Below are 26,389 nucleotides of genomic sequence, written 5' to 3' on the forward strand. Positions count from 1 at the left end.
CTGACAGCTACAGAAAGATGAAAGGATTGGAATCTGAACAGGAAACTTAAGAGTGATTAAATGCAAGTCCACATGAAATTAGATTAAAGCTGCACTTAATCAATATTCTTCTATTAACAATGGATCGAACGGCTGTGTGTTATTTTGAGAGGGGCAGCTTGAAATCATTAAAGGGAAAGTTTGGCTATTATAAAGTGGCTAAAGTACTCTTAGCTTAGCTTAGCTTCAGTGTAGGTTCTCTGGCTGGCTTCTCCTAACAGGGGCCGTGCTGACTGTTATCTGCTGTGCGTTAGGGGTAAATACTGATACGGCAATATAGCGTTGTCCTGACTAGTGCAATAATATTATCGATATAATACAAATATCAATATTTAAATTTACAAATATATCGCGCTCTTAACAGATTTCCCTGTGACTTTGACTCATCGCGTTACTACTGAATGACTCCTCGCGGTGGCGCTAATGATATGAATGAAGGTAACGTTAATCAGATATCGTGATGTCGTGATTGTCTTGCAATAAATCAATTATCGCAGAATCGCTGTATCATGATATTATCGTTATCGTGGGCCACATATCGCGTATTGTATCATGAGTTACCCTGCGGATTCCCACCCCTACTGTGGGTAGTACACTTACTATTGATAGGGACTGAAGGCTATGGCATTCCAAAAAAATGTTTTACACTTTGTGCACTTCTTGTCGTTGTAGTCCAGCTGTGTACAACGGGAGAAAGACTGGCTTGCCGTAGTCATCCCTTGCTAGCAGCAGTCAGGAACAAACTGTTGCTTAGTGACATTAGATTTTTTACAACTACGGCAAGCCGATGGAATGTTTCACGGGCGCTGTAGCCTCCCTGATGAGCCGAAAAACCCGAACAATCCCTTTAAACCACAGAGAATGATCACCTCACTCTGTAATTCCCCCCAGCCTTTTGTGTTGTTTTAGCTGTTTGTAAGCTTATTATTTTGGTTTAACATGCAGAAATCTGTTGGTTCAGTATTTGTATATCTTCAGTGTGATTTGAGGGGACAGAAAACTAGCTCTGTTAGCGAGTGAACACTGTGAAGCATTAAGCAGCCAAAAAGAACGTTTTTCCCTTAGGAGTCAACACCACGAACTCCACGTTAATGCTAACGTTAGCCCATGTGTGCTGGATGTGAAAATGAGCAACTGATTGCTAACAACTTTATTAGGTGATAATGCCGATGTTGTTTTAACAGCTTGTTTAGCTGCTCCTGAGTGGGCAAAAAAAAGCTTCAACATCAACAAGTATGAAGAGGTCGTTTAATCAGCTTATAAGACATGAAAACACGACTTTCAATTGTCCCAATGAATCGCAGTCTCTTTGTGTGTGTGTGTGTGTGTGTGTGTGTGAGGGGTGGAGCCAGATTCAATGGCTGGTCAGTGTAATTTAAAACGATTGCCGAGGCCTGACAGAGGAACTCTTGTTGTGACGTTCTTTGATGGGTTTGTCTTTCAGAGGCTTCAGTCTAATTCCAAGGTGGAAGCAATTACCTGCGGGGAAGCTTGATGCTGAACAAAGCTAACGGCTTTCATCTTTTTCTTTCCAAGGCTAAACAGGTTTACAGAGGAAATCTTTGACTGGCTCTTTGAGATATTTTAGAGGGAGAGAACTCATCCTTTTATGCCTTGTTGCTACCAGGGGGGAAGATGCAATGCTTGATTGTCTTTTATTTATATCCTCTTGTGAAACATTAACTTCTTTTAGAAATGTTTCTATCAAAGTTTTAAAAACGACTTTCACATTTATTTGTTATCAGGGGGTTTTGATATTTCCTGCAGTATCAGTTTTCCTGCCTCCACAATGATCATTTTGTCTTCTGCTGTCACAGTAATGCACATGAATCACCCGAAGAACCACCATGCAGTATCAGCTACGTCTGTGAGAGTTATTCAGAACCTGTATAGATCACACTCCAGCTGAGGGGGAGCCGCTAGCAGCTGAATTCAGAAACAGCAGAGAGTAGCGGACTGATGTGCATGCGCTCTATACTTCTATAATATAAAAGCCCCTTTAATGTGTGGCAGATGAGTGGAAACTCATGTATATACACTCAGGGCACTTCTCCAGCGAACAAAGACAGGCTTTAAAGAGGCCATATGGAGCAGTGTGCATCCCAGTAGAAGAGGATATTAAATATGAAATGGTGAGAGGGGCGGGGGAGACGATGCCGTCTGATTTTGAGCCAATGTGTTTCACAGTGATGGCTGTCCCTGCACAATTAAAGCAGGTCGCATTAACTGCTATAAACATCAAGACAGTCCAACAACTTCAGGAAGGAAAGAAGGCCCCGCGGGACTGTGAGGGAAATCACAGGCCAGGCAGGCGACGACTCTGTGCGCATTTCTGTACACTCCAGGGACGGTTAATTAGGGTGGGGTTAATCTATGGCAGCCACGTATCAGAGTCCTCAAGGGTCACGTAAGGTAATTCTGTGCACGGCTAAGCGGCTGTATCCTTAGTTCACTCTCCTCACTGGAAAACAACATCCAGTGTGTTCTGCAGGATGCGTAATTGTGTGGTTTCGTGAGTAGACGCACAGTTGCATGTTTTTACTTATTAACTCACTCACACCTTTCCACTGGCTCAAGGTCAACCACATACTGTGTTAAAGAACATATATATGTGTGTGTGTTGTGTTGGCCCGTCTCTCACTCATTAAACCAGTCGTGCATGACCTCCATCTTCATGCGACGGGGGTTATTTTATGGAAACATGATCGTAAAGTGCTATTGTGAGTGGGGTTAAAGACACAATTAAAGGGTTATTCTGCCCCAAAATAACTCTAAGTAGATAGTCTGCTGCCTGTGTGACTCTAGCAAACATTTGAATGCTGGCTCGCCAGTCAGACCACAAACACTCGAGGGAGAAATGTTTGTTCAGTCTATTGTTGCTTCTAACGACGGAACCTCAATCGGTGGAAAAAGCAGTTTAGCTGTAGGTCGAGCCAGACTATTCTCGGTCAAGCGCTAGCGTCAACACCGAAGCTAATGTTTAACGGAAAATGTCACGGTTTGAACATTAAATCTGCACGATGGCAAACAAGAGATAAAGAAAACTCAATCAGACCTCAGAGCTCCGAGCCTTTAAAGGTCAGAAACAGACGCTTTGGTTGTAAAAACGTCCGGCATGAATTTAGCCACCTAAGTTCATTAAACCTGAAGTGTCTATAAAGATTTTGCGGTGTGTTTAATTTGACTTCAGGTTCCATTAAAATCCATCAGTTAAAGATTCTTAGTTTATACATGCAAGGTAAACTGTTTGAATGAATGTTGAGTGGTTTTCCAACGTTCCTCTGAAGTGGTTCAGGCCCACACTTAAGTCAAATTTATACCTGATAGCTGCCTAAAATGGAGCTGCTTCAGTGGATCTCACCTTCAGGATCATCTCTGCGCGTGTCATGCCTTTCACCACTATCTTGGTGTAGCTGGCAGGAGCCTTGCGGAGAACCTGGGAGCCTATGGAGGGCAGATCAAGCAGGACGGTCTTCAGGGAGTGAGTGTCCAGGAGGAGCTGTTGGGGCGGGATACAGGAGACAGATTGAACACGTAAACCGATGCACAAAGTACATTGACTGAGCTTCTGTGCTTATATTAATGAATGAACTTACTTGTTCTGCTCCCACCATGCTGATAGGCTTACATCTGAACAGGTGGTTGATAAATTTGGGAATGAAAGAACTAAGGAAAAACAGAAGTGACACATACATCAACTTTAGGAACCTCTAATTAGGGCTTATGATTTGTGTATGAATGCGAGCATGTATCGTACTTTGTGAACTTGATGCAGAACTGCGTGAAGTATTTGCGCGTGGAGGCCAGATTGTCTCTGATGATCGGAACGTTTTGCTTGATGTGCATGATGATCGACGTCACATAGGGACTCTGGTCGCCCACATGCTCCACGCTCTGCCACGGCATCTGAGGGAGGGAAGATTTAGCATCAGAGGCTGCACACAACAAGTGGGTAAATATTGTTCATCAATTCCCTTACATGCATAAGAGATTAAAACAAAGACAAAGCTTTGATAAGTTTCTGAATGATGAGTGTGTGTGTGCGCGTGTCTAACCTTGCTCATAGCAGTGAGAGCAGGGTCACAAGCAGCATCCAGATCTTGAACGAGTAGCTGGATACTGTTTGATATAACACTAAGGAAAACATGACAGTAAATTAATAACTCAATTAAAATAAACTCTTCTGGTTGTTAATCAGGAAAAAAATGTTGGCTTCACTTACGTGCTGAATGTATCCATCTCCCCAGTCAAGTTAATTCTCTCCACCAGGACTTTATCCACTTTCTCCTTCAGCTTCTCTTCCAACTGGAAAACAAACAAACAAAAACAAAGCTTTATTAATTAGATCCTTTCAAATGTATGTTGGACATATTTTTAATTACTGATTTAAAACAACTGTTGCAAAAAGACAGCATGAATGAAACCTTTCATGTTGTGTTGTAATCATAACTGCCACTTTGAGTTCCTTAAATCGCTAATGAAACACAGGTCACAGGAAGGCATCTTTTATCTCTCTTAGCTTATACAGTCACTGGTGAAACTCCAGTTCAGTTTAAGGCATGGATTCACTGTATTTGAGGTCTGTGTGCTTATTTGAGGTGCCTACCTGTTGTGTGGTAGCCAGGCAGTACTCTGCAGTGCTAAGGATGCTACAGATCAGGCAGAGCTCGTCCACGGTGAACTTTGCAGCTTCCGAGCCTTCTTTCTCCTTCAGCAGACTGCTGATGGTGAGACCCCCGCTGTTACTGCTGGATCTGGATAGAGAGATAGAAAACAGAAAAAGACTTATACCCCCTTTCCCACCAAATTTAGCGTGTTGACGCAGGTTTTTCAGACATGGAAAGTCCCATTAATAAATGCCGATTGGCTCTTTTCCCATTGCCAGTGGAGTATATTCCTTTCGGTCTCTTTTCTGCTGCGTCACCGTCTGACGTCACAAACGTGCCGGAAACAGGGTTAGTAAACAGTTGTTACGGTGGTTAGGTCTTTATTGTATCTATTACTCATTCAGTCTATTTATCAAATTTGGAACGATGTTCGAGCGCTGTTTGGACGGAGACGGGCGGAATTTGTAGCCGAGATAACAAGGAGTCGCAGAAGTTACCGACGAAGCATAGCATCGCGCCGGAAATGGGTCGGAGATAAGCGTGTTGCATACCCGGGTCTACTGCAGTTATTTGACCAGGGTCTGAATGTTGATTGTAGCCTTTCCCATTAAGCAAAACAGCCAGGTGTTAGTGGGTTTTTGACCAGTGGGAAAGGGGCTATGGAGACAGAGATGTAAAAATAAAGAAGGGAAAATGTTGTTTGACAGGAAGTTTATTTCACAAAGAGAAATGTCAGATTTAGCTGCTGTTATGTGTCAGAACTTGTTTAAAGACTTAAAGTCAATCAAATTTTGAGGGATAGCTGGTTTCGGTTTTGTGTGTTTTAGATTAAAGGGGGGCATTATGCTGAGGTACTGGTGCTCTGTGCAGGCCCTCATACAGCCTCTGCCTGAAATGACTCTGTCCCTTTAAGAAACCCCTCCCCTACCATCCCACTTTCTTCTGATTGGCCAGCTCTCCAAAGCCTGCTTAGGCTGCACTTTCTGACATCACAAAGTGCATTGTGTAAAAAAACACTGTGTGAAACCTGGCGCTCACAGCAGCCTGCAGACTTCACCCACGTTTAGTCTGGACATCCAACATTGTAACATTATACTGTATATATGTCTTTAAATGTGAAACAGCATAATACCCCCTCTTTAAATGTTTACTCAACATTTGAATCACAGATGACTCTTTGTCTTTACGTTACAGGATGGGTATGAGGGATGAGAGTTGAGAGAACCCCACAGATGTTTGTTTTTCAAAGACTGAATTATGCTAAAGAAGCTCTCTTTTTAGACCACAGGTAGAGACGACCATTTTTAGTAACCGACGCGCACCAGGCATAACTACAAGCAGACACAAGTGTCGGGATGCTGCGCCAATGAGGCTTCAACACCGACCCAGTCATTAATAAACGTCAAAGCAGAGACATGTGGGTTGAAACCACAACATAGCTCCTTTAGAGGGCCCCTTTCAAAACCTCGCAAAACCCAATTCCCAGCACACCACATCGGACGACCACGTCTGCGTGTCTTTAAGTGCACACACTTGCAAATGTTTCGAGTGCATCTTTGTATAGTGTTTGTCCACGGCTCAGAATATGGTATACATTAGCCTGCGAGTGCAAGTGTGTAATTAGCATGCATTCGTATCACTGAAAGAAACAGAGCACCCCTGTATGTATGAGTTTGTGTGTGTGCGCCGCAGCCAGCGATGAGTTCTAATGTGGCCAATGAGCCAGAGATGTTTTCTCTGGTAGAGTATTAGGCTTTGCCGCAATGTAACCAACTCCAGATCCCTCATAGCATGCCATCCCAATCCATCACACACAGCGGGGACTGAAGGCATTAAGTTTTCAAACTAAACTCCTAAACAGGCCAATCACCATACCAAAGGAATGAACAAGTGAGGGCGTGACATGCTTGTTTGTGAAAAGTTAATCCAAAATAAATCTGTGTTTGTGTTACTGCCCAGAAAATAAGTGATTCTCATGGAGGGGATTCCTGAAGCGCTAGAAAATACAGTGACTGAAAGCTAGCGAGCGTGTTTGTCAGCAGGATGGTGTATGTGGGAATGTAGTTAATCATCATGTCATGTAGGATCGAATAACTTCTACTTAAACATTTACTTCTGTTAGAATAATATTAAGATATGTCACAAGGTCCCAGGTTAGAGCAGCCAGAGAGTCTAACCTTTCGGAAACAAATGTAATGTTTTAAGAGGGAGGTTTGAGGGTTTTCTCTGTCACTTCAACTCAGTCAGTAAGGCTTCACTCGAGCCAGCAGCTACTGGCCATTACAGGAGGTTTTGAGCTAATTCCATCTTGGCTTCGGCAACTACCGAAGTGTTTAAGCCAATAAGGAAGTGGCTTAAAACTGAAAATGTTTGATTTGGCATCGTCAGGTACAAGAGTTGGTGTCAATTCAGCACCTTGTAATAGCAGCAGGCTAGTTCTTACCTAGTATTTTTACATATAAGTTTTAGTTATATGGGAGGAAGTTTACTGACTGAAAACCACGGGCTCCCTCAGTCCTTGTTAAAGGAGCAATTCACCCACTGTCAGTCAAAGCTGGTGTTCTCTGTAATCGATAGAAGCAATAATATTTGAAATTGGCGGCATAGCTGTGGAGAAAGTTGTACAAACAGCTCGTGGTTTCGATCATTCTACATTCCTACAACACCCAGCATGCATTGCGCCCCTCCCTCTGAGAGGAACGGCCCAGCGAGAGACGCTGGAGTGAAATACTACCGTTCTCCAGTCAAGGACATCGCTGCAAAATATACCGGTGGATCGTATGAAAAAATCGTAAGGTCTGCAGTCTACATTTCAAACCTGACGATTTTGAACGACACATGACATCGGACGCAGGCGTCCAAGATTGAGGAAGTGTAGTTTAGCAAGCTCCCTCGCCTCTGTCAGATGACGCGTTTTCCGTAGTCTGGCAGAGGTTTTCCAGGGTCCATTGGAGAAGCGGATAGTGTCCTCCAAAGGCACAGAGCCAAATTGCATTTTTTCCCTACCATAATGGCATTAGATCCCCATAAAAGCATGATAGGACTGAGGGTAAAAATCAGAGAACTGGCCCTTTAAGAGTATAACTCCTCCTATATAATAAAGGACAACTCTAATAAATTACTTCACGTGAAACCTGTGCCAGTCTTACTTGGGCAGGTTGCCAGAGAGGATCTTCCAAGCATACTCTCTCAGGAACTTCTGGAAGATGGTCGTGAGGGCGATCATCGGCTCTCCTGTGCTCAGCTGGGAGCACTGCACCATGCACTTCTTGTAGTACACGAAGAGGTCAGCACAGCTGGGCAGCACTGCTCCGCCCTCCTCCGTGCCCGCTTTGGGTGGGCCTTGCGCTCGGAAGTCGGCCACGAACCGATCGATCAGCTCGCCTAGGTTCCTGCAGATGACCAGAAGATGAAGACACACAAACACGAGTGGTTGGATTAGGGCCGTATTAAAGACATTAAATGAATCAAATAACAACATATGATTGCTTCCTAACCCTGATAGATATAGGGATAAAATAACAGGCAGGCAGTCAGAAAGCAAGATGAAAACATATCAAAATCCTTAGTACTGCAGTCAACAGGTCTACAGTTTGTTGGTGTGGCCCAATCCTACTGAATCCTGGAACTAAAGCCAATGACTAAACAAGCAGGCCACTGTTCTCTCCAGCTTTGTCCCGCTGGGGACTAGCTGATCTGGCCGCTGCCTGTTTCAGGCCTTTGGATTGAACTGAAATTAGCTCGTTGCTGCAGAATAGGTCGATCCTGCTCCCTTGGACGGACCAATAGCATTTAACGCTCCACAGAGCCAAGAGCCAGGGGCTGCATGCAAGAACAGCAGCCCCAGATCTGTGTTCAGTTTCAGGAGTGATCGCCATGCCTGGGAGAGGGGAGGGGCCAGGAATAGAAACAGAAGAGAGCAATAAAAAAATAAAAAAAGAGATTGAGATAAAGAAAAGAGGGATAAAATGAAAATTACATATTCAGAAAGAGACCAGAGAAGAAAAAAAATAAAGAGGTGGGAATGAAAATAGGCAGATCTGCTGTGGCAGCACTTCTTCAACCTCCCGCTCTCTTTCTCTCAGACTCTGTGGTCGTGCAGCTAATGGGAAACATTTCTGCCACAGTGGAGACAGAGGCTTGAACAGGAACAAGAGATGGAAAGACAGAAGAGGCAATGAAGTAGAATGGGAGGTGGGGGATCTGATTTATGAGTGGGCCTCGGAAAAAGGACGCATGTGCCAGCTTTACACACAACCTGCTCCCGAGTCTGGGTCTGTTTACCACAACACGTCCTGTTTGCTTGTATGTGTGTGTGTGTGCTGCTCACTTGTCTTGTGATTCTATGTAGACGTAGAGATGAGGTTCAAAGCACTTGGAGACAATGCCGTGGAAAGGGTTGTCTGGAGCTTTCGGCTTCCTGGGCTGAAAGGTTGAAGGAAGAATAAGAAATTAGGAAAATTGCAGGTTTAAGTTGAAGCTGCTCTGAGTTCAAATCTTCTATATTTTGCCTCTAACTCAGCATGAAAGGTAGCACAGCTATCATTTTCTTAGCTCCACCTAGCTATAACTCATGCAAACCAATACCTGCAAAACCGCCTACCTTTATAAGGGTTATAGCTATCAGTTTTTGTTGCAACTGCTTTAAAGAGGTGTTGATTCAACTTTATGGTTGCTTTGGAGACTGCAGATTGCCGTGTTAATGACCTGTGTTGTGATATACTGAGTGGTAACATCATTGTTGGGCTGTTATATTAGATTGGATTAGTTCTACCTACTTCTACCTAATAAGCCGGCAACATTATATCTAGTTAAGAAAATGGATTATATCTACATTAAATGTGCTCATGCTGAATGCTGTAAGCTATTTTGGCACTCGCTCATCATCCTGCACATTCCACCACATACAGCTCTTTCATTTCAGCTCTTAATGTACATATTTTTAATATAAAGCTGCTTTCCCACTGGTCAAAAAACCTGCTAACACCCGCTACTAGATATAAAGTTGCCCTGCTCCACTGGCAATGGGAAAAGAGACAATCGGCATCTATAAGCAGGTCTTCTCAGATCTGAAAAACCGGCGTCAACATGCTAATTTTGGTGGGAAAGGGGTATAATATAGTTTTTTACATTTTTTATTGTTTATTTTCCTATTTCAGATCCTTGGCAGCAGAAATACTGTTGTTTACTAGGTTTGTATTTTCTATTCTAATCGCACCAAAAGGACAAGACAAATTCCTTGTATGTGTAAACCTGATTCTGATTAAGTATATCTTTAAAGCTCGCTGCTTCCAAGCTTCGCTGGTTATGAAACAGACTGAAATTAATAATGATGCCTCTATATGACCTACAAAAGCAAACCAGACCATCAGCGACAAGACTGATTATTTCTATATAGTTATTTTTAATGCGTGAAACTGTTGGGGGGGGGGGTAGGTGTCAGATGAAGCGATTAACTGCATGCAGCCTTTGTTTACATTTTCCAGAGGAAAGATTAAAAGTGACTGATACATATGAAAGCAGGATGAGATTTGTTAAAAATCACCACTTAAGCATGTACAGGACAAAATCAGCAAAGAGATAAGAGGTACGGCTTTGTCCACAGGGGGCGCCAAAATCAACACAAACCAAAAGTTCCTCACAGGAGCTTTAAGGTTCTAAAATAATACCTTAGATGCAGATCGTTGTAGGCTAAAGACGACGTTTTCAATAACACAGCTGTTATGCTTGTTTTATTTCTCTATGCACAAATGATCGTGATATATTCCCTTATGAGACACTTAAATGAGAGAAAAAAAGGACATTTTTTCGCTTAAAGAAAGCTGCACATCGGAAGGAAGCAACATCTGGAAGCCGTTTTATGTTGAAGCACAGATTAAATGGGGGCATTTCAGGTCAGCTCACCTTAGCCAGATCCTCGTCCTTCTCCGTGCCCACATCCTCGCCTGGCTCATCGTCCAGGAAGGGGTTAGTGGGCTCCAGAGGACTCTCTGGCCTCTTTTTCTACAAAAACAAAGACACAATGTTGTTTTTCAACTGCTCAGTTATTCATCATCATAAAGAGTTTGACTGCAACTTCCCTGAAATCAAAACTCTTGACTGACAGAACTGTAAATCTGTAATTATTACAATTCTTGTCCACTGACCACTGTGTGGGAGGCTTTCATGAAACTGCTTCTCCAATTATGAAATTCCACTCAACCAAATCACTCATCAAATTACAGAAGCCACCAGGCATGGGTGTTAACTGACCAGGAGACAACAGGGCCTCTGACTAGCCTAAATATCATCAGGTCTGAAGAAGCCTGGCCTAGTTGCGCCCCAACAATATCATCACTTCCACCTCCACACGGCAACATGACCTGGATTAAAAGGTTGGCTTCAGGCTGTGACACAAAGAAGACTCTGTTTGTGTAGAACACAATAAGCTACACACCAAGTAAGTGTAATTGCGATACAAATAAAACCAACTTTAGAGACATATTTCGCCAACTAACTGCTCGATTAATCAGAGGCAGCTTCAGCTAATACTCAAAACACCTGTTTGTACAGTGTGTTTGTGTGTGTGCATTAACTCACTCCAGGTACGTCAGTCAAGGTGCATCCTGTGAATCGTTTGGCCAGAAGACCCTCGAAGTTTGTTGTCCTCTGAATAGCAAACAAGAGTAGCTTCACCTCGATCTCCTTCGCCCGCGTGCGCATCACTTTGGCCAGCTCCACCCTGACACACACACAAACAAACAAATGTTTCTAATGACCCCTGTAAGAACATAAACATCCATTTAGCAAAGTCACAGCAGGTTAATTTCTATTCATAAGTTTTCTCCAGATGTTTTTTTTTATTGTCAATTGCAGCTGAAAGTACGACAAACAGTGCCCACTCTGCCTGCTCTCGTGTAGCTGAGGGGTGAGCCCTGAGAAGTGAGGACACTAGGTCACTGCTCATGTAGGCCACCTACGTCAACTGCACTGAAAGTCGGCCAGGCACGCAATGCCAGTGTGGTTCACTTCATAACGCACAAAAGTCCCACAACATGTTTCTGCCTTTTTAATTTAATAACATTTAATGTTTTTTTTTCTCTTTTCTTGTGGCAGAAAATATTCATTAAATGGGCTGAAGCCACATACCATAAAATTCTTTAATAGTTTCCAATGCTGGTTCCTAAATGGGTTTTTGTACTGTATGTTGTATGTGTGTGTGGTTACCTGGTGATGTGGCAGAACTCCACAGCAATGCGCTCCGTCATGCACCACTCCTCAGGAAACATGCGTCCATACTTCTCCTCATAGTCTACCAGCTGCCGTTTGATCCAGGCGTAGCGCCGGTCTATCTTGTCTAACCATGCAACCTGAGCAACAGGAGATGTTTTCATTAATACCTTTAATACTTCTACCTTGTTTATATGATCATTCAAAGTCTCCCTCACATCTTGGTTTTCCTGGAATAAAACCAGGTACTCTGAAAGGTGCTGTCTGATGAACTTTTTGATGATCTCCTGTTTGATGCGCGGGTCCAGCACGTTGGCCACCAGACAGGCGTCCCTCAGCACGTTACTGGGACCACCTGGTCTCTGGATGGGTTGTGAAATGAAGGTTGGACATAAAGTTAAGTGCAGGAAGAAACTAGGCAAGAACATTGTAAAAACCATTTGACCAAACAAATGAAAATGATCCAAACACGACAATTCAGAGTCCCATGCAAAGTATTTACCTTGGAGCCCTGAGATGGGAAGGCTTCTTCGAAATCTGCCAGGATCTGAGTCCCCAACTCACTCTGTGCCGCCTTCACTCTAGTTAGGACATAAACCAATGAAACCTCAATAATTATTGTTTTCTCAAACAGTCAGACGTCAGACAGGAATAATGGTCATTTAATTTAGAAGCATCTAATAAACAAAACACTTCGGCCTCCTTTTATAGTATAGCCTTTGTGGCAAAGACCTTTTGTCGCTAACAACCAGTGAAAACATACTTACTTTATTTGTGTAAAATGATTCACACATTTCAAGCATTTTAAGGTATCATCTTTTTACAGTGATGTAATATTTCTGCCAAACTTTGCCAAAGAGTCTTAAGCCCCTTTTACACTTCCAGTTCACGGCAGGATTATCACGCCTCTGTTACATTCCGTCTTCTATTCAAAGTGCACGAATGGTGGGGTGAAGTTGTTCCGCATCGGAGTCGGCATCAGAGGTAGTAACAGAGGCTTAATGGAGGTGAAACGCCGTCTGTGTAAACAGTGGAGCCGTCAGGGCGGGACAGCACTGTGTGTGTGTGTGTGTGTGTGTGTGTGTGTGTATGAGGAGCATGCGCTATTTGTTTACACCTCGCATGCATTTTGCTTCCGCAACGCCAGAACGCTATGTAAAAACACGCACCGGGGCGGCTTTATGCCGGCGTGGCTTGGTCCAGTGTTACATTGCAAAGGTGGCATGGCGGCGGAGCTTCAATACGACGCAGTGGCGGAACCGCAGTGTAAAAAGGGCTTTACAGACCTTTAGAAGAGGAAGCAACGCCTCTAAAAACTGAGATACCCTTAGAACAAAGCACAAGCATGTTTTCTAGTTGATGAAATGGATGGTTGTAAAAAAATATTTTACTGCAAAAATTTTTTGGGGGGTTTTTTGGATCTTATCAAATAAGTTATCTTATCATAACAGTAGGCTATCTGACTTTTCAGATCACCCCTAACACAGCCCCCAACAGTGTAACTACTGATGGTTACCATTGCCTGTCAATTATTCCCCAACATTTAGTATGTGTTCCTCAGTCCTGATTTCAGTGCACATTGCTGAATGTGGATACACAGGTTTCTGGTCAGTAAAGCAACAATAATATGTGTGGTAGAGAAACATAAATGTGGTCTGTTTAACACAATCTGACTCTGTGGAGTCCTCAGAGAGGCTGTGTTTGGCTGAAGGTATCCAGGCTAGGTTACCCAAGGACAGCACATAAAGCCTGGACAGATATCCAGAATAAACAGGAGAGGGTGGAGAGATAGCCCCGCAGATGGATGCCAACTAAGCTGGTAGCCTTCTTTTAAAGCACCCGCTGCTGGCTAAAAACCCAACTCTCCACCTCGGTCGGCTCCTGTTTTATTCTCTTACTATTATTAACTATTGGTGAACGTGTTGCCTCTCTACTGCAAACACGTTTGAGTCTTGTGGTGGCAGACGTGTTAGTCTGATCCTCGTTTCTCACAGAGGTCTCGATACTTTCAGTTAACTGTTTGCTTCCAGCTGTCCCCCCTGTCTTCCCATCTTCCCCTTCCCTGCTTGTCTCCTATCATCTGTTTCTCCAGCAGAGTCACTTCTTCCACGCAGCTGTTATTTGGTATGAACACTGTCTGCCACACCTCAGTCAAAACAGAACACAAGGTCAGGCTTCTTTTAGTTTCGGCAGATCGCACTGCTTTGAACATGAACATCAACTCAGCTAATGTGTCCCAAATTGATTCTGGAAGGGAAAATGGAAACTAATTCTGTCGGAGCTGTGGGAAACGATAGCGTAACAATGCACTTTGTTTCGTGTTCGTGTCTGTGTCTACAAAAAAAAACAACAGACCACATCCAGAATCTCTCTCCAGAGCAAACAAACATTACCAATATAAAAATTAATTACAAGTTAGACTGTGAGATTGACAGACATGAAGCATGAAAAACAAATGGCAAGATCATATTGTTATAAATGCATCTTCCAGGCACGGAGATACAAACACGCCCTCAGAGAAGTATGCCCCTGATCTTGCACAACAGAAGCACAATAGTCAGAGGGTTTCCTTCCTGTAGGGAATTGTGCATGTATGCGTGTGTAGCATAAACAGGATGTAGTAGGCAAAATACCCCCACCCAAATACCGTAACCACTCCTCCTGGAATATTTCAGCTGTAAACTCTGAACTGGCTTCTTTCTTTACAGTTATGCTGCTCACCAAACACCAAAGGAGAGCTTGAGCAAGGCACTACACCCTGAGCATTCAAGAATTGAAGAGTGTATTCGAACACACTGGGTGAAAAACCTTGTGTGCAGGGATGGTGCTGAAACCCGGTATTAAACGGGCCCTGGGCTGAATTATTGATTAGCTGGAGAAATCAAGAAAATACATTTCCTGTTTATTATTGCTATAAAAACGTTATCTTGCACATTTAATCTCAGCAACCTTTTCTAATTTTGCAGTAATATTAAGACATTCATCTGTGATGAATCCAGAAGAGAGATCTCTCTCGCGGAGCCTGTGTGCAAGGGGCGGCTGCAGCTCTCTCTCACACATGCTACAGCACACACGCTCGCGCACGCACAAGAGAGAACTAAACGTTAAAAAGTGTAGTTACACTTCACCAGAGTCGATGACGACAATGCTCGTTGCCACAAGTGCAACAACACTTATGCTTGTAAGGGCGGAAACACGAGCGATCTGTCCTTAACATAGACTGTATAAAAAGATGGACGACATGACAGCTCCCTAAAAGTGAAGCCAAAACATTTTGAGCGCCCCCTGCTGACTGGCTGCAGTATAGGTCATAAAGCCCGCCTCCTCCATGTTAACAGATGGGACATGAGTCAAACTATAAAATCTAAATACACGCCAAATATGGTTCTCAAACATGGTTTCTGTCATTATAGTTAGTTCTTATCATGCTGATTTACATCCAAGTGTTCATTTTTCTGACAAGTTTATTTCTAATTAGTTATCTGATGCTGTAAAAAGGATGATTGACAGCTCTGTTGACTAATACGGCTCCTGCAGCCGATCTGTTCCAGATTAACAGAGTAGAGGAGGAACGGAGAGAGGAACTAAAACAATCACTACAGTCATTGAAGTTTCCCCACCTGTGAACGTTTGCTTCAGACCAACACAAAGAAGCTGTTCTGCTGTTAAACACGCCGGCGTGCGGGATACTTGCAGTTTTTTCGGTAGGTTAAGTGTGTGTTTTGGTTAGCGGAAGTGGGAAAAATGTAGTTTTTTGCTCTTAAAAATTAACAAATAGAACCGAGAAGAGTACCATTAAAGTACAGGATCCTTAAGCAGTATCGATAAGAGTAGTAATACCGTTAAAATAACGATACACATCCCTACTGTTTGAGCGTGCATCATAGTTACCTCTCAGACAGCTGTCTGATCTGGGGTATGCCCATGTACTTTTGGAAATGTTCCAGCACGTTGACCACTCCCTGCAGCAGGTTGGCCACCTCGCCATACTGCCTCTTTCTGGTCATGGCCCTGGAACACAAAACACATATCAATTACCTCAATAATAAACCAATAAACCAATATTTATTTTCTCATGCACCTCCGTTATCTTGGTTATTTATATAATTAGAGAATGAGTGAGTGTTAAATCTCTCACAAGTGTAAATTAATCAGGCTAAATGTGAGAAAACCACCCACTCCCAGGATTTGGATAAAAGAGAGGAGAGTGATTAAACCCCTTGTGGAGCCTGCACAGTATTCTTATTTGTATCCATGTGAAAGTCTATGGGCTTATTCAGTTAAATCAGATGTTGTATCAGAACATATTAGTTTCTTATTGAGCCTATTTTACAGCCCTCTTCTAGAAGCAACTAAACCTGTATCATAAAGTTAAGTGTATATCTCACAGCTCTCAACAGATGCTTTATAGTTTTGCTGTGATCTGTTAAATGCGATTGTACCCACTCTAAAGAGTCCACGCCCCCTGCCAGCATGTGCAGGTGGTTGAGGGTGGTGATGGACGTCGTGAGGTGGCGCTTGGCATGGTCCAGCTGCTTTATGTCCCTCGTAATCTCCTTCACCTGTGCAGGAAGAGAGATAAGTCGGATATGTTGGCCACATAATAACAGAAAGACAAAGGAGGTGAAAAGAGGTGAAAGTACAGCGATGAGAAGGGAAAAAAGAGAAGGCAGTGAGAGAGTGGTTCACTGGATGGGGAAACAGGAAACAGAGAAATACATCAAGATGAACGACACACCCACTTGTTTGAGAAACAATTGCTCCTACATGCCTCCTGAGGGAGGGTCTGCTCGCCCAGCCTACTGGCCTTCCTCTGACTCTTACTGACACACAAACACACCGCTTCTTGTAACAGACACATGGAAGGTGCATTACCACAACTTTAAATAACTTTCCCCTCTGTCCTCTATTCCAAAAGACAGAGGATACAGGCTGCATCTGCTCTGATCTGATCTAGGGTCATACCTTGGAGTGCGTGTGTGTGTGTTTGTGTTGTACACACCATTTGTTCAGACTTCTCCGCCTTGTCCTTGATGTCTTTAATTTTGCCAAAGAGCTGCCCGATGGCAATCTGGGCCTCCTCCAGAGCCTGCGGGCAAAACAAATAGGGCAACATGAAACATACAGAGAAGACACATTTTCAACTACTGTATTAAAACACACACACACACATACTGATCATGTTTGTGTGTCTGCACCATGGGGAGCGGAAAACACTTCAAATCAGTGGTCTGAACAGGCTTGAATATTTGGGCCGGGGGAATTGTAATGTTCATGTCTAGTTCAGCTCATCCGCAAGCAGAATAACACTTGAAGTTGGCAGTAGCTTTTTCCAAAAAGTTGCACTGCATGCCGAGGTGTTTTAAGGCTTTTATTTGCACACATGAGCCATCCAATGTGAGCCACTGGGACAAACACTCCAATCAAGCCATCTATTGGCTGAGCGAGCTGTTCCCTGCCGATCAAATTTCATGTCAAGAAAAAAAAAACTCATTTCCAACTGCACGTCCACATTAATGCTAACTTTACGTGCAAAGGAGAATCTACATGTTATTTTATTTAAAGTGATTATCTCAAATATTTTCATGTAAATAAATGTCTGTTAAGCCACTATCTATCGCTGAATGAGGTAACACAATGGTGATTGAGCCTATGGCCCACTGATGAAAGCCTTTGCATTTGCAGTATATAGTAATATTATGGACTGGGCGTCACAAGCGGCGCCCAGTTAGTGACGCATTTTCCATCACCCAGCAGTGGTTGGTCTGCCAGAGTGGGTAGGCGGAGCTAAGCGGCTGCTTCTCTGGTCTCTGCAAGTGTTGCGAGTAAACAGTAATCTACTATGGCTGAACAAACAAAGAAAAGATCGATGACGACAGATACAACTTCAACAATAAGTGAAAATCCAAAGAAAAAGAAACTAATTGACACTCAGATGAAGGCAAACGGTCTAAAAAGGAAACTCAGGAGTTACAACCGGAGCCAACTGTGGACGTCACACATGAAACACTGTCTGGATATCTGGGAAGTGTGCTCCCGCAATTACCGTTTCTCGCCATAGGTGCCGCCAAAGAGAATGAAACTGAGATCTTCGAGATTAACACTTTAAGCTGTTTTACTCTTTAGATCAGCTGCTGCAACAGTATAAACCATAGCTAATGTGTTATATACAAGATTGCAAAGAGGTAACTTCAGTGACATAAATGACTATCACACGCGGGGAGAAATAGGATGATCAGTCAAATTTGTTGAAAAATTGCGGCAAATAGCCAAACTTGCAAGGTTGAGAAAAAGTTGCAGCAGTTGGTTGAATTTGTATAAATTTGCAGGAATGCAACATCGCAACTTCCTGGAGGGAGTGTGTACTGTGCAAGTGAGTCACCTTACGAATAAACATTCTCTGTCTGTTGTCTACATTTCTTCACTCAACACATTTCTGAGCGAAGAACGTGCACACCCTACCAGCAACTTACGGTCAAATGCATTTATTTCTTCACAATGCATCCACCCAAACATTAAATATAAAGTTCATATTGTTGAAAAGCAGAGGCAGTGTGTGGAATAACTGTGAGCCGATGTGGTTTCCCAGTCTGGGTCAAATTTCCTGAGTTATGTTTTCATCCTCGCTCACCACCTCCTTAACATGTGAAAAATGAGCCTGTTCCCATTCCCAGAATGGAGGCGATGCCGAACAGCCTAATTGGCCGTCTAATTGACAACATATCTACATATGTGACATCGAGAGCTCATATTGACACATGAGCCATGAGGCTAATCTCCACATAAAGGCTGTCACTGTAAAGGCTGAAGAGATTATTAGCAGTTTTAACAGCCTATAAAGCCGGAGCGGATTACATCACATCAGACAGTTACAATTGTTAGATGGTTAACGTGCTGTTCTAATATTTCCCCATCATCTGACACGGCAGCTGTTCTTTGATGCTCCCAAACAGAGATTGTGCTCCGACATCTGATGCCAAGATAATTGGCTTCTCTTGGCCCGATGCTGCGCGACACAACTCTGACTCTCCGCAGACACAGTCACACAGACACATGCACACAAGGAATGCTAACAGCCGGCACCAGCTGTGCGAGGAATTTACCACTTTTACAAGCACCTCTAAGAGACAGCGAGCGAGCAGACGCACAAGAAGTGCGCACACACACACACACACACACATAAATAAAGCTCGCACTGACAGCAGAGGATTCATTTTCCTTCCTGTGTGTGGTCAGACAGCAGCGCTTGGGGACAGTGTCATGGAGACACAATCAAAGTCAAGACCGCACAATGTGACCAGGTCATAAAATCACAACAGAACCACGCTGACATTTAACCCTTAAACAGCATGTACTTTGTTTTAAATGGTCTGACTGAAGCTTGCATACATCCTCCTCGGTTGTTCGGTGATTGATAAATGAATTGGAAAACTGCAGGCGGCTTTAATGATGACGCTTTGATCTGAGAGTGAGGAGGAAAGGGAGTGCCACTGAATCTTGAAAGAGTTTCCCTGGAGGAGTCCTTGAGCAAACAAAGTGCACGCAGAAAGAGGCCAGAAGCTCCAAGGCTGCAATTGTCGCTCAGGCACACTCAGCTGAGTCAATCTGGCTCGCTTCCTAGCGCTCATTTCCTGCATTTAGCCTTGAGGAAAGCAGAGAGAGAGAGAGAGAGAGAGAGAGACCACTGCCCAGAAGGCGCCTCCATGCCCCGAGATGTTATCTGCTCTCACACACAAAACACACATGCACAGCAGTGTTTCTCTAACATGCAATACGGCACATGTTCTGTGGCGGCATTATAGAGTTAAAAAGGAGCGTCTTTTGGATGCACTTCACTCCTCCCTTTTGACTGACAGCTTCAACGGTGAGTTCAGGGCCAAATACAATAAATCAGATCAACCCAACAGCGCCTCATGTAAACATTTAGCAAGACAATTTCGAAAGAAGCTAAATCTAACAGAACATAATATCCAATGCATTGTGTCATAAATAGAAACATGCATCTCTGACTGTTTAATTTCGACTTTACAGTCGTGGAAAACAACACAAGCTTTTGGCTAAGTCGGTGCTGTCAGATGATGTGGCAGTCACATTTTATAGGCCTTTCTGTCACTGAGTCACTTAACATAACTGAGGCGCAGACTGATAGAATCTGCAGAGCGTGACCCAGATTTATTGAAACAAATAGAAATACAGAAACACTCGTAAAAGCTGTGAAGATGTAATTTAGGACACAAGAGAAAGAAAGTGACAAAAGCACGGAAACTAAAACAAGCTGTGAGCTACACTTTCTGCTTTAACGTTAAATATTTACATTAATGTCCATTCTATAGGGAGACCACCCAACACTGCAGCCCTCTTTAAAAGCACAGTCCCACACACACACACACACAAAACTATAAAATCACCTACACAGAAAGAATAAATGCCAGGTTGCCAATCATGCAAGCAGCAAGAACAGCCTTAATATTAGGTTGTAGGAGTGTGGGGAGCAGGTAGTAAGTGATAACAAATGTTTGGTCTTCTTAAAGGAGCAATGCACCCCTGGAAAAAGCCACTGTCAGTCAAAGCTGGTGTTCTCTGTAATCAATAGAAGCAATAATATTTGAAATTGGCGCAACAGCTGTGGAGAAAGTTGGACAAATACCTTGTGGTTTAGCCCGTTCTACATTCCTACAACACCCAAGGGCTTTTTTACACTGCCAGTTCAAGGCGGGATTATTACGCCTCTGTTACGCTCCGTCTTCTGGAGAACGCACGGAGGCGGAATGGTGGGGTGAAGTCGTTCCGCCTATGAGCCGGCTTCGGAGGAAGTAACAGAGGCGAAGCGGCGTCTGTTTAAACTGCAGAGCCGGCAGGGCGGAACAGCACCATGTGAAATATTGCATTGTGGACGAGTGAGTGTGTTGTTTTATACTGATTGTTTTTTTTTATGTGTTTCTTCTTTTTTATTATTTACAAGCTCTTTTGCACGACAAAGGATTGCACTTAATTTCGTTGAACCTGTTACAATGACAATAAAGATATTCTGATTCTGATTCTGTGTGTGTGTATTTGAAGCACGTTTGTTTACACCTCGCACACGTTTTGCTTCTGCAATGCCGGAACGCTTTTTAAAAACACACACTGGGGCGGCTTTATGCAGGCGTCCAATGTAAAATGACAAAGGTGGCATGAGGACGGTGCTTGGTTGAGGCGCTGAGGCGAAACCGCAGTGTAAAAAAGGCCCCAGCATGTATTGCGCCCCTCCCTCTGAAAGGAACGGCCCAGCAAGAGACTCTGCAGTGAAATACGACCGGTTTCGCTGCAATGGCTCAGAGCGGTACAGAATCTGAAAAACGACGAGAATATACCGGTGGAACGTCTAAAAAATCTTCAGGTCTGCAGTCTACATTTCAAACCTGACGATTTTGAACGAGGCATGACATTGGAGGCAGCGTCCTAGATTGAGGAAGTGTAGTTTAGCGAGCTCCCTGGCCTCCACCAGATGATGCGTTTTACGTAGTCTGGTTTTCCATGCCCCATTGGAGAAGCAGATTGCCTCCTCCAAAGGCCCAGAACGAAAAAAAAATTTCTGCCATAGTGGCATTAGCTCCCCATAATAACGTGATAGGACTGAGGTTGAAAATAAACGAACTGATCCTTTAATGAGATCATCATACTACCACAAATTGGTTCCAACCAAAATGCTTTCACGTCCTTCATTTTCATCACAAAAAGCAAAAAATATACGCAATATAACATTTTATTATCTGTATGATATTGAGCTCAGCTGCCTGTGGAGCAGGTGTTACCCACTAATAGTCTGCGAGTATGTGTGTAAAGCTGTGTCCAGTCAGGAGGAGACTCCAACACACTGCCCTCATCTTCAGTAGCGTTGTAGGAAACAGCGTGTGTAATATTTTGACCACATGAAATCATGTAAATTAAAAGCATTAACCCAGATTAGCCACATATGAGCTCTGTCATAATATCAGGTTAATAACAGAGTTCTTGCACCATGTATTACAGTCACTCATAGGGCTTGTAGGGCTATATGGGGATGCATTTGATGCCATGTCAGAGTTTCCTCAATTAACGTTTCAAAACGTCCACTAACTTTAATGTTCTAAAATCATCACATCATCCTGAAAATTCATTTGCTGTTTTTAATAAATGAAGCGAACATAAAGACATTTCTTGCCAAGTATCACAGCCATAGACACCCTGAATATAAGCTCCTTTAGCTGCCAGAGTCTGACCACTTAGACGGTCACATTTCCACACTCTCAGTCTGAGCAGGGAAATCATTCCCCAGACTTCCTCCACTCTCTCTCTCTCTCTCTCTCTCCTCCTCTCGCCATCCTTCTCCATAAATGTTACCATCTTGGGTTTCACCCTGAGGATTGCCTTTAACTCAGTGAGTGAGTTCAGTCAACAGCAGCAATGACCGTAATGCTGATCTTGTTGGGTTTACTCTATTGCTGTCTTTATGTTTCTGTCGCCATGTTGAGACGAACACCTCTCCGTCTTTCCGTCTGTAGAAAAGATTTTTCCCACTGGAAATGTTGGAACGCCACTGTGGGGTTGGAAAAACAAACTCAAATTATTGTGTGTGACTGTGTAATGTTATTGGTCTGGACGGGGCTTAGAGCGTTTCCTGCTACCAAACGGTAGCTAACTGGGAAAGACAGGGCCACCAGGCCAGACTCCCTGACGACAACGCACACCTAATCATGTCAACTGGTCAGAACATACACGGCTCACCCATCAGGTGTCACGTTCCCTTAAAGCCACAACTCCTTGACATGGCAAGGACCTGGATTAAATGAGCAGGGGCTGTTCTTTTCCGTCGAGCTCCAACAAGAGGAGGCAAAGACTCAAAAGCCTGGGTTCAGAAGAAATTTAAGTATTTACATACAGGGATCTATTTCCCAGACGTGCTTTCCGTAAAGAGCGGCAGTTTGAGCAGCGGGAATGGTTCTGAGTCATCTTGTCCTTTTCCATGGAAGCAGTGTGGAGGGAGGAAAGAGTAGGCGAGCGGGAAGAACGTGTTTTTCTGGGTTGGGAACAACCTATGGCATCGCTTTAACTACAGCAGGAGGATGCTGTTTTGAACATACCAAGTGATGAATATGCCAGGTGGGGTGAACTGGATGTACAATAACAAATAAAAAGAACTCAATGTCCAAGAATGTCCTCCAACATTTGCACTATGGCCCTGTTTACACCTGGTATTAACATGCATCTGCTCTTAATGTAAATAAACACATTCATTATTGTCATTATAATAGCATTAGTTGATGATAAATTGTTGCAGACTTGCAGCAGAGACAACTGAGATGAGAAGTACTAAATCAGGCTAGAATAACATGTGACTGATCTGCCATTCGACATCACTGTTGCCCTACAATGTGGTCAGGTCAACATTGCTAAAGAGATCATATGTGGCACAAATGACCTCCAAATGTGGTCTGAGCGATTGCTTCTCAATGCATCTTTAGTGTCCTCACAACTGTACTGTGCTAATAACAGGTGTGAATAACAGGTGTGAACAGGGCCTATGTCTCTGTGGACTTGAGGCTCAACTCACCTGTCTGCCATCCTGGCCCACATTGGTCTGACCTCTCACCACTGTCCTGATGTTGTCGTCCAGGCGCCTATAAAATGTGACAAGAAGGTGGCAGTTAGTTTAAATTTAAGGTAAAACACAAACAAGAAGCAGAAAAGTAATGGACATGAACTCACCGAATCTTCAGACGAATCTTGTTTACCACGTCATCAATATTAGCCAAAGACTGGGGAGAAATACAAAGACAGGGAATCAGTCGAACATGACTATGTTTGTGATACATCCTAAAGATCACAGTGTTTTACTGAAAGTATACAGTATATAAAAGTAATACCTTTTTTAAAATAACATTGTAGTATTTTTATCCTTCAGTTAATGTGTTGTGTGTATATTTTCCAAAAGCTCTAAACACAGCTTTATACTTTGGAGCTTTAAATGCATTATTGTTGCTGATGGTTTCGCATACAATCATCATACATATTCTACTAAACTTTTATTTCAGATGCAGGTCAGGTTTTAACACTGACCTATTTAATCATTACACATTAAAAATCAATTGGGTGAAAATGCATGCACTCACTCAGAGGCCTTCAACAGTACATAAGCAAAAACTATAAGGTAACACTGACCCCTTATGGACGTCTAGTATACAAAACATGTATTGCCATTTACCCAATTTTCAAAGATTCAGTTTCGATAAATAATACACAAAGGTTTTTTCTTTCAGTTGTTATTGTCTGATTCTGGTTTAATCATTTGTATGTTGTTGTTAGACCTTAGTTAGGGACTGCAAGCTAGACACCCTCATACATTACACTGCTTACTTTCTTTTTCCTCACCGAGAGCTCACTGAGACACTGAATAGATCATACAAGTAAAGTACAAGGAACACCTGCACTTTCCTACTGTGACAAGTGTAATTTTTATTGTGAAAAAGGTCCATTATTTTATGTAAACTGCAAATAATTATCAACTAACCAAAGAAAACCTATTAATCCACTTGTCATACAAAGCTATTTACTGGGCCAGATTACTATTAAAGGTCACTATGTTGTACCTGCTCGGTGGGGAACAGTGTGTTGATGTATTCCACGGCATTGAAGTCTGCTCTGTCCAGTGGGTCTTGGCTGGGGAAAACCTTGCACACAAAAGAGAAACGGCATTTAGTCAGAAAGTCATGTTGATAGTTGATGGTGTATTGTGATGTTTTTTACATGCTAAATGGTGATGCCTTTTAACTGTAAGGGTTTGTAGTTAAAGGTCTACTGTATATCAAAGCTCAACAAACCAAACTCCTATAAAGACTGTTGAAAGTTATCCAACAGTTTACTACAAAACCTCAAGCAAATCGTTACCGACAAGCTGCACATACGTTGAATGAGTGGAGTCTAATTACACCTGCAATGGTACCCTAACATTCACGACGAAAGTAATCAAAGGCGAAAAGGCTAAGACAGCTTCGTAAACTAATGACACGCATTAAGATGTAAACTATCACATAAAGTACTCTCTTAGCTTAACACTGTAAATAGCTGTCAAATGTTTAATAGATAGCAGTCGTCATACAGCAGTGTCACATTCAGTGTGTCCGCAGGATGGGTTAGCATGCTAACAGCTGGTCGTTTGTTAGCAAAACCAGCAACAAGGCTTAAAAAACCACCACAATATCAATATCACAATGGTTACCTGTTCAATGGCTAATTGCACCTCTGGGGTTAGATGCAAAATAGCCTCCAAATCCTCAGCAAATTCAAATTCTTCCTCCTCCATCATTGTCAAAATAAAACCAGAGATCTCTCCGGCATACCACTTCCTGGTGACAAGGCTTCTGGGATACCGGATGACGTTGGAGAAACGGTGCTTTCAGGCCAGTCGGAAATCAGAACTACATATCTCATGTTCTCTTTCCACCGAATCCCTTTCCTATCTGATATTTGGTGCAAACTTAACCCCGAAACAAATCATATCTGTAAAGTAAAAACATAAAATATTAAACAAAGTGGCAAATATATAAAATATATGGGTTTATATGAAATAAACTATTGTTTACCTACATGTTGCATTTAGAGACAGTGACTCAAAGTCATAACCTATTACGCCTATTAACATGTATTATTTAATTAAATAAATAAATAAAAAACTTCACAGCTGTTACCTTTTCTTCTACTATTAGTTTTACACATTTATCAAATCAATAAATTGGTAGGCCTTTCTACGATAGGCCTATATTTTTACTTCTGCTACAGGCTTAGAATATTAAGTGCAATATTATTTTTAAAACAGCCACCCATAGATGTAGCTATTGGGCTGTCACAATTTTTGGATTTGGAAAAACATCTTGTAAACAGGGAAGGAAGCATTTGTACACATAAAGCAATTACAACTGAAGTTGGGCATTAGGCTCAACAGGGTGCTGCCATGGTCTGAGTGTGAGGTTCAGAGGCATATGGGTAGAATTATATTTTTTAATAGATAAAACACAACAATTAGGCTACATGCAATAATCAAATTACGAAAATAAGAACTTTAATTTAAAGTTTTAAAAATAGGGTCGTCTTAGTTTTCTTACTTGCAACTTTTCTGAAAGATTAAAGAATCTGTATCTGTGGTGTAAAGATACATGTGAAGATCCTGTGAAGCTCATGTTGTGCAAATGTAGGCGTCACAACTCCACATCTCTGCCCCCTGACTACATTAGTGGCTTGTGTGTATTTAAACAGACTTTCAAAATAATGATTGATAGATAAAGTTCACTCAGTAAAACATGAACTTTTGAACTCTTTTTCCACCTCCGTCCCTTAAAGCCCTAAGTGAGCTGAGGTGGCTAAATCCCCTCTAAGAATATTTTAATACAATTTTTCACAGCCTTACAACTTCCTCCCACATTGTCTGTCTTCCAACATCCTTTAAATGTGTCCTTAAACATCATGGTCTGTCATGAGCTGCAACGTGGTTGTGGGTGCCTTCTACTGCAGTGAATTTT

General features: G+C 42.7%; 1 protein-coding gene across 1 annotated transcript in view; it reads right to left on the reverse strand.

Moving 5' to 3' along the window:
• vps53 (VPS53 subunit of GARP complex) overlaps positions 1 to 25,207 on the reverse strand; it is a 28,710-nt gene extending 3,503 nt beyond the window's left edge. Inside the window, exons 1-20 of the mRNA XM_069668471.1 lie at positions 25,093 to 25,207; positions 24,464 to 24,544; positions 23,583 to 23,632; positions 23,428 to 23,494; positions 16,858 to 16,944; positions 16,302 to 16,417; positions 15,747 to 15,866; positions 12,358 to 12,436; positions 12,074 to 12,217; positions 11,853 to 11,995; positions 11,226 to 11,367; positions 10,551 to 10,649; positions 8,977 to 9,071; positions 7,796 to 8,038; positions 4,646 to 4,793; positions 4,262 to 4,344; positions 4,095 to 4,173; positions 3,797 to 3,945; positions 3,636 to 3,705; positions 3,401 to 3,538 (exon numbers count right to left, since the gene is read on the reverse strand). Coding sequence (XP_069524572.1) covers positions 3,401 to 3,538; positions 3,636 to 3,705; positions 3,797 to 3,945; positions 4,095 to 4,173; positions 4,262 to 4,344; positions 4,646 to 4,793; positions 7,796 to 8,038; positions 8,977 to 9,071; positions 10,551 to 10,649; positions 11,226 to 11,367; positions 11,853 to 11,995; positions 12,074 to 12,217; positions 12,358 to 12,436; positions 15,747 to 15,866; positions 16,302 to 16,417; positions 16,858 to 16,944; positions 23,428 to 23,494; positions 23,583 to 23,632; positions 24,464 to 24,544; positions 25,093 to 25,179 — 2,220 coding nt within the window. The 5' untranslated portion in view covers positions 25,180 to 25,207. The remainder of the gene's footprint in view (positions 1 to 3,400; positions 3,539 to 3,635; positions 3,706 to 3,796; positions 3,946 to 4,094; positions 4,174 to 4,261; positions 4,345 to 4,645; positions 4,794 to 7,795; positions 8,039 to 8,976; positions 9,072 to 10,550; positions 10,650 to 11,225; positions 11,368 to 11,852; positions 11,996 to 12,073; positions 12,218 to 12,357; positions 12,437 to 15,746; positions 15,867 to 16,301; positions 16,418 to 16,857; positions 16,945 to 23,427; positions 23,495 to 23,582; positions 23,633 to 24,463; positions 24,545 to 25,092) is intronic.
• Positions 25,208 to 26,389: the final 1,182 nt, after the last annotated feature.

Source organism: Semicossyphus pulcher, unplaced genomic scaffold (genome assembly GCF_022749685.1).
Source record: "Semicossyphus pulcher isolate SPU_LCO1_2020_fin unplaced genomic scaffold, fSemPul1.0.p SCAF_19, whole genome shotgun sequence".
Classification (NCBI taxonomy): domain Eukaryota; kingdom Metazoa; phylum Chordata; class Actinopteri; order Labriformes; family Labridae; genus Semicossyphus; species Semicossyphus pulcher.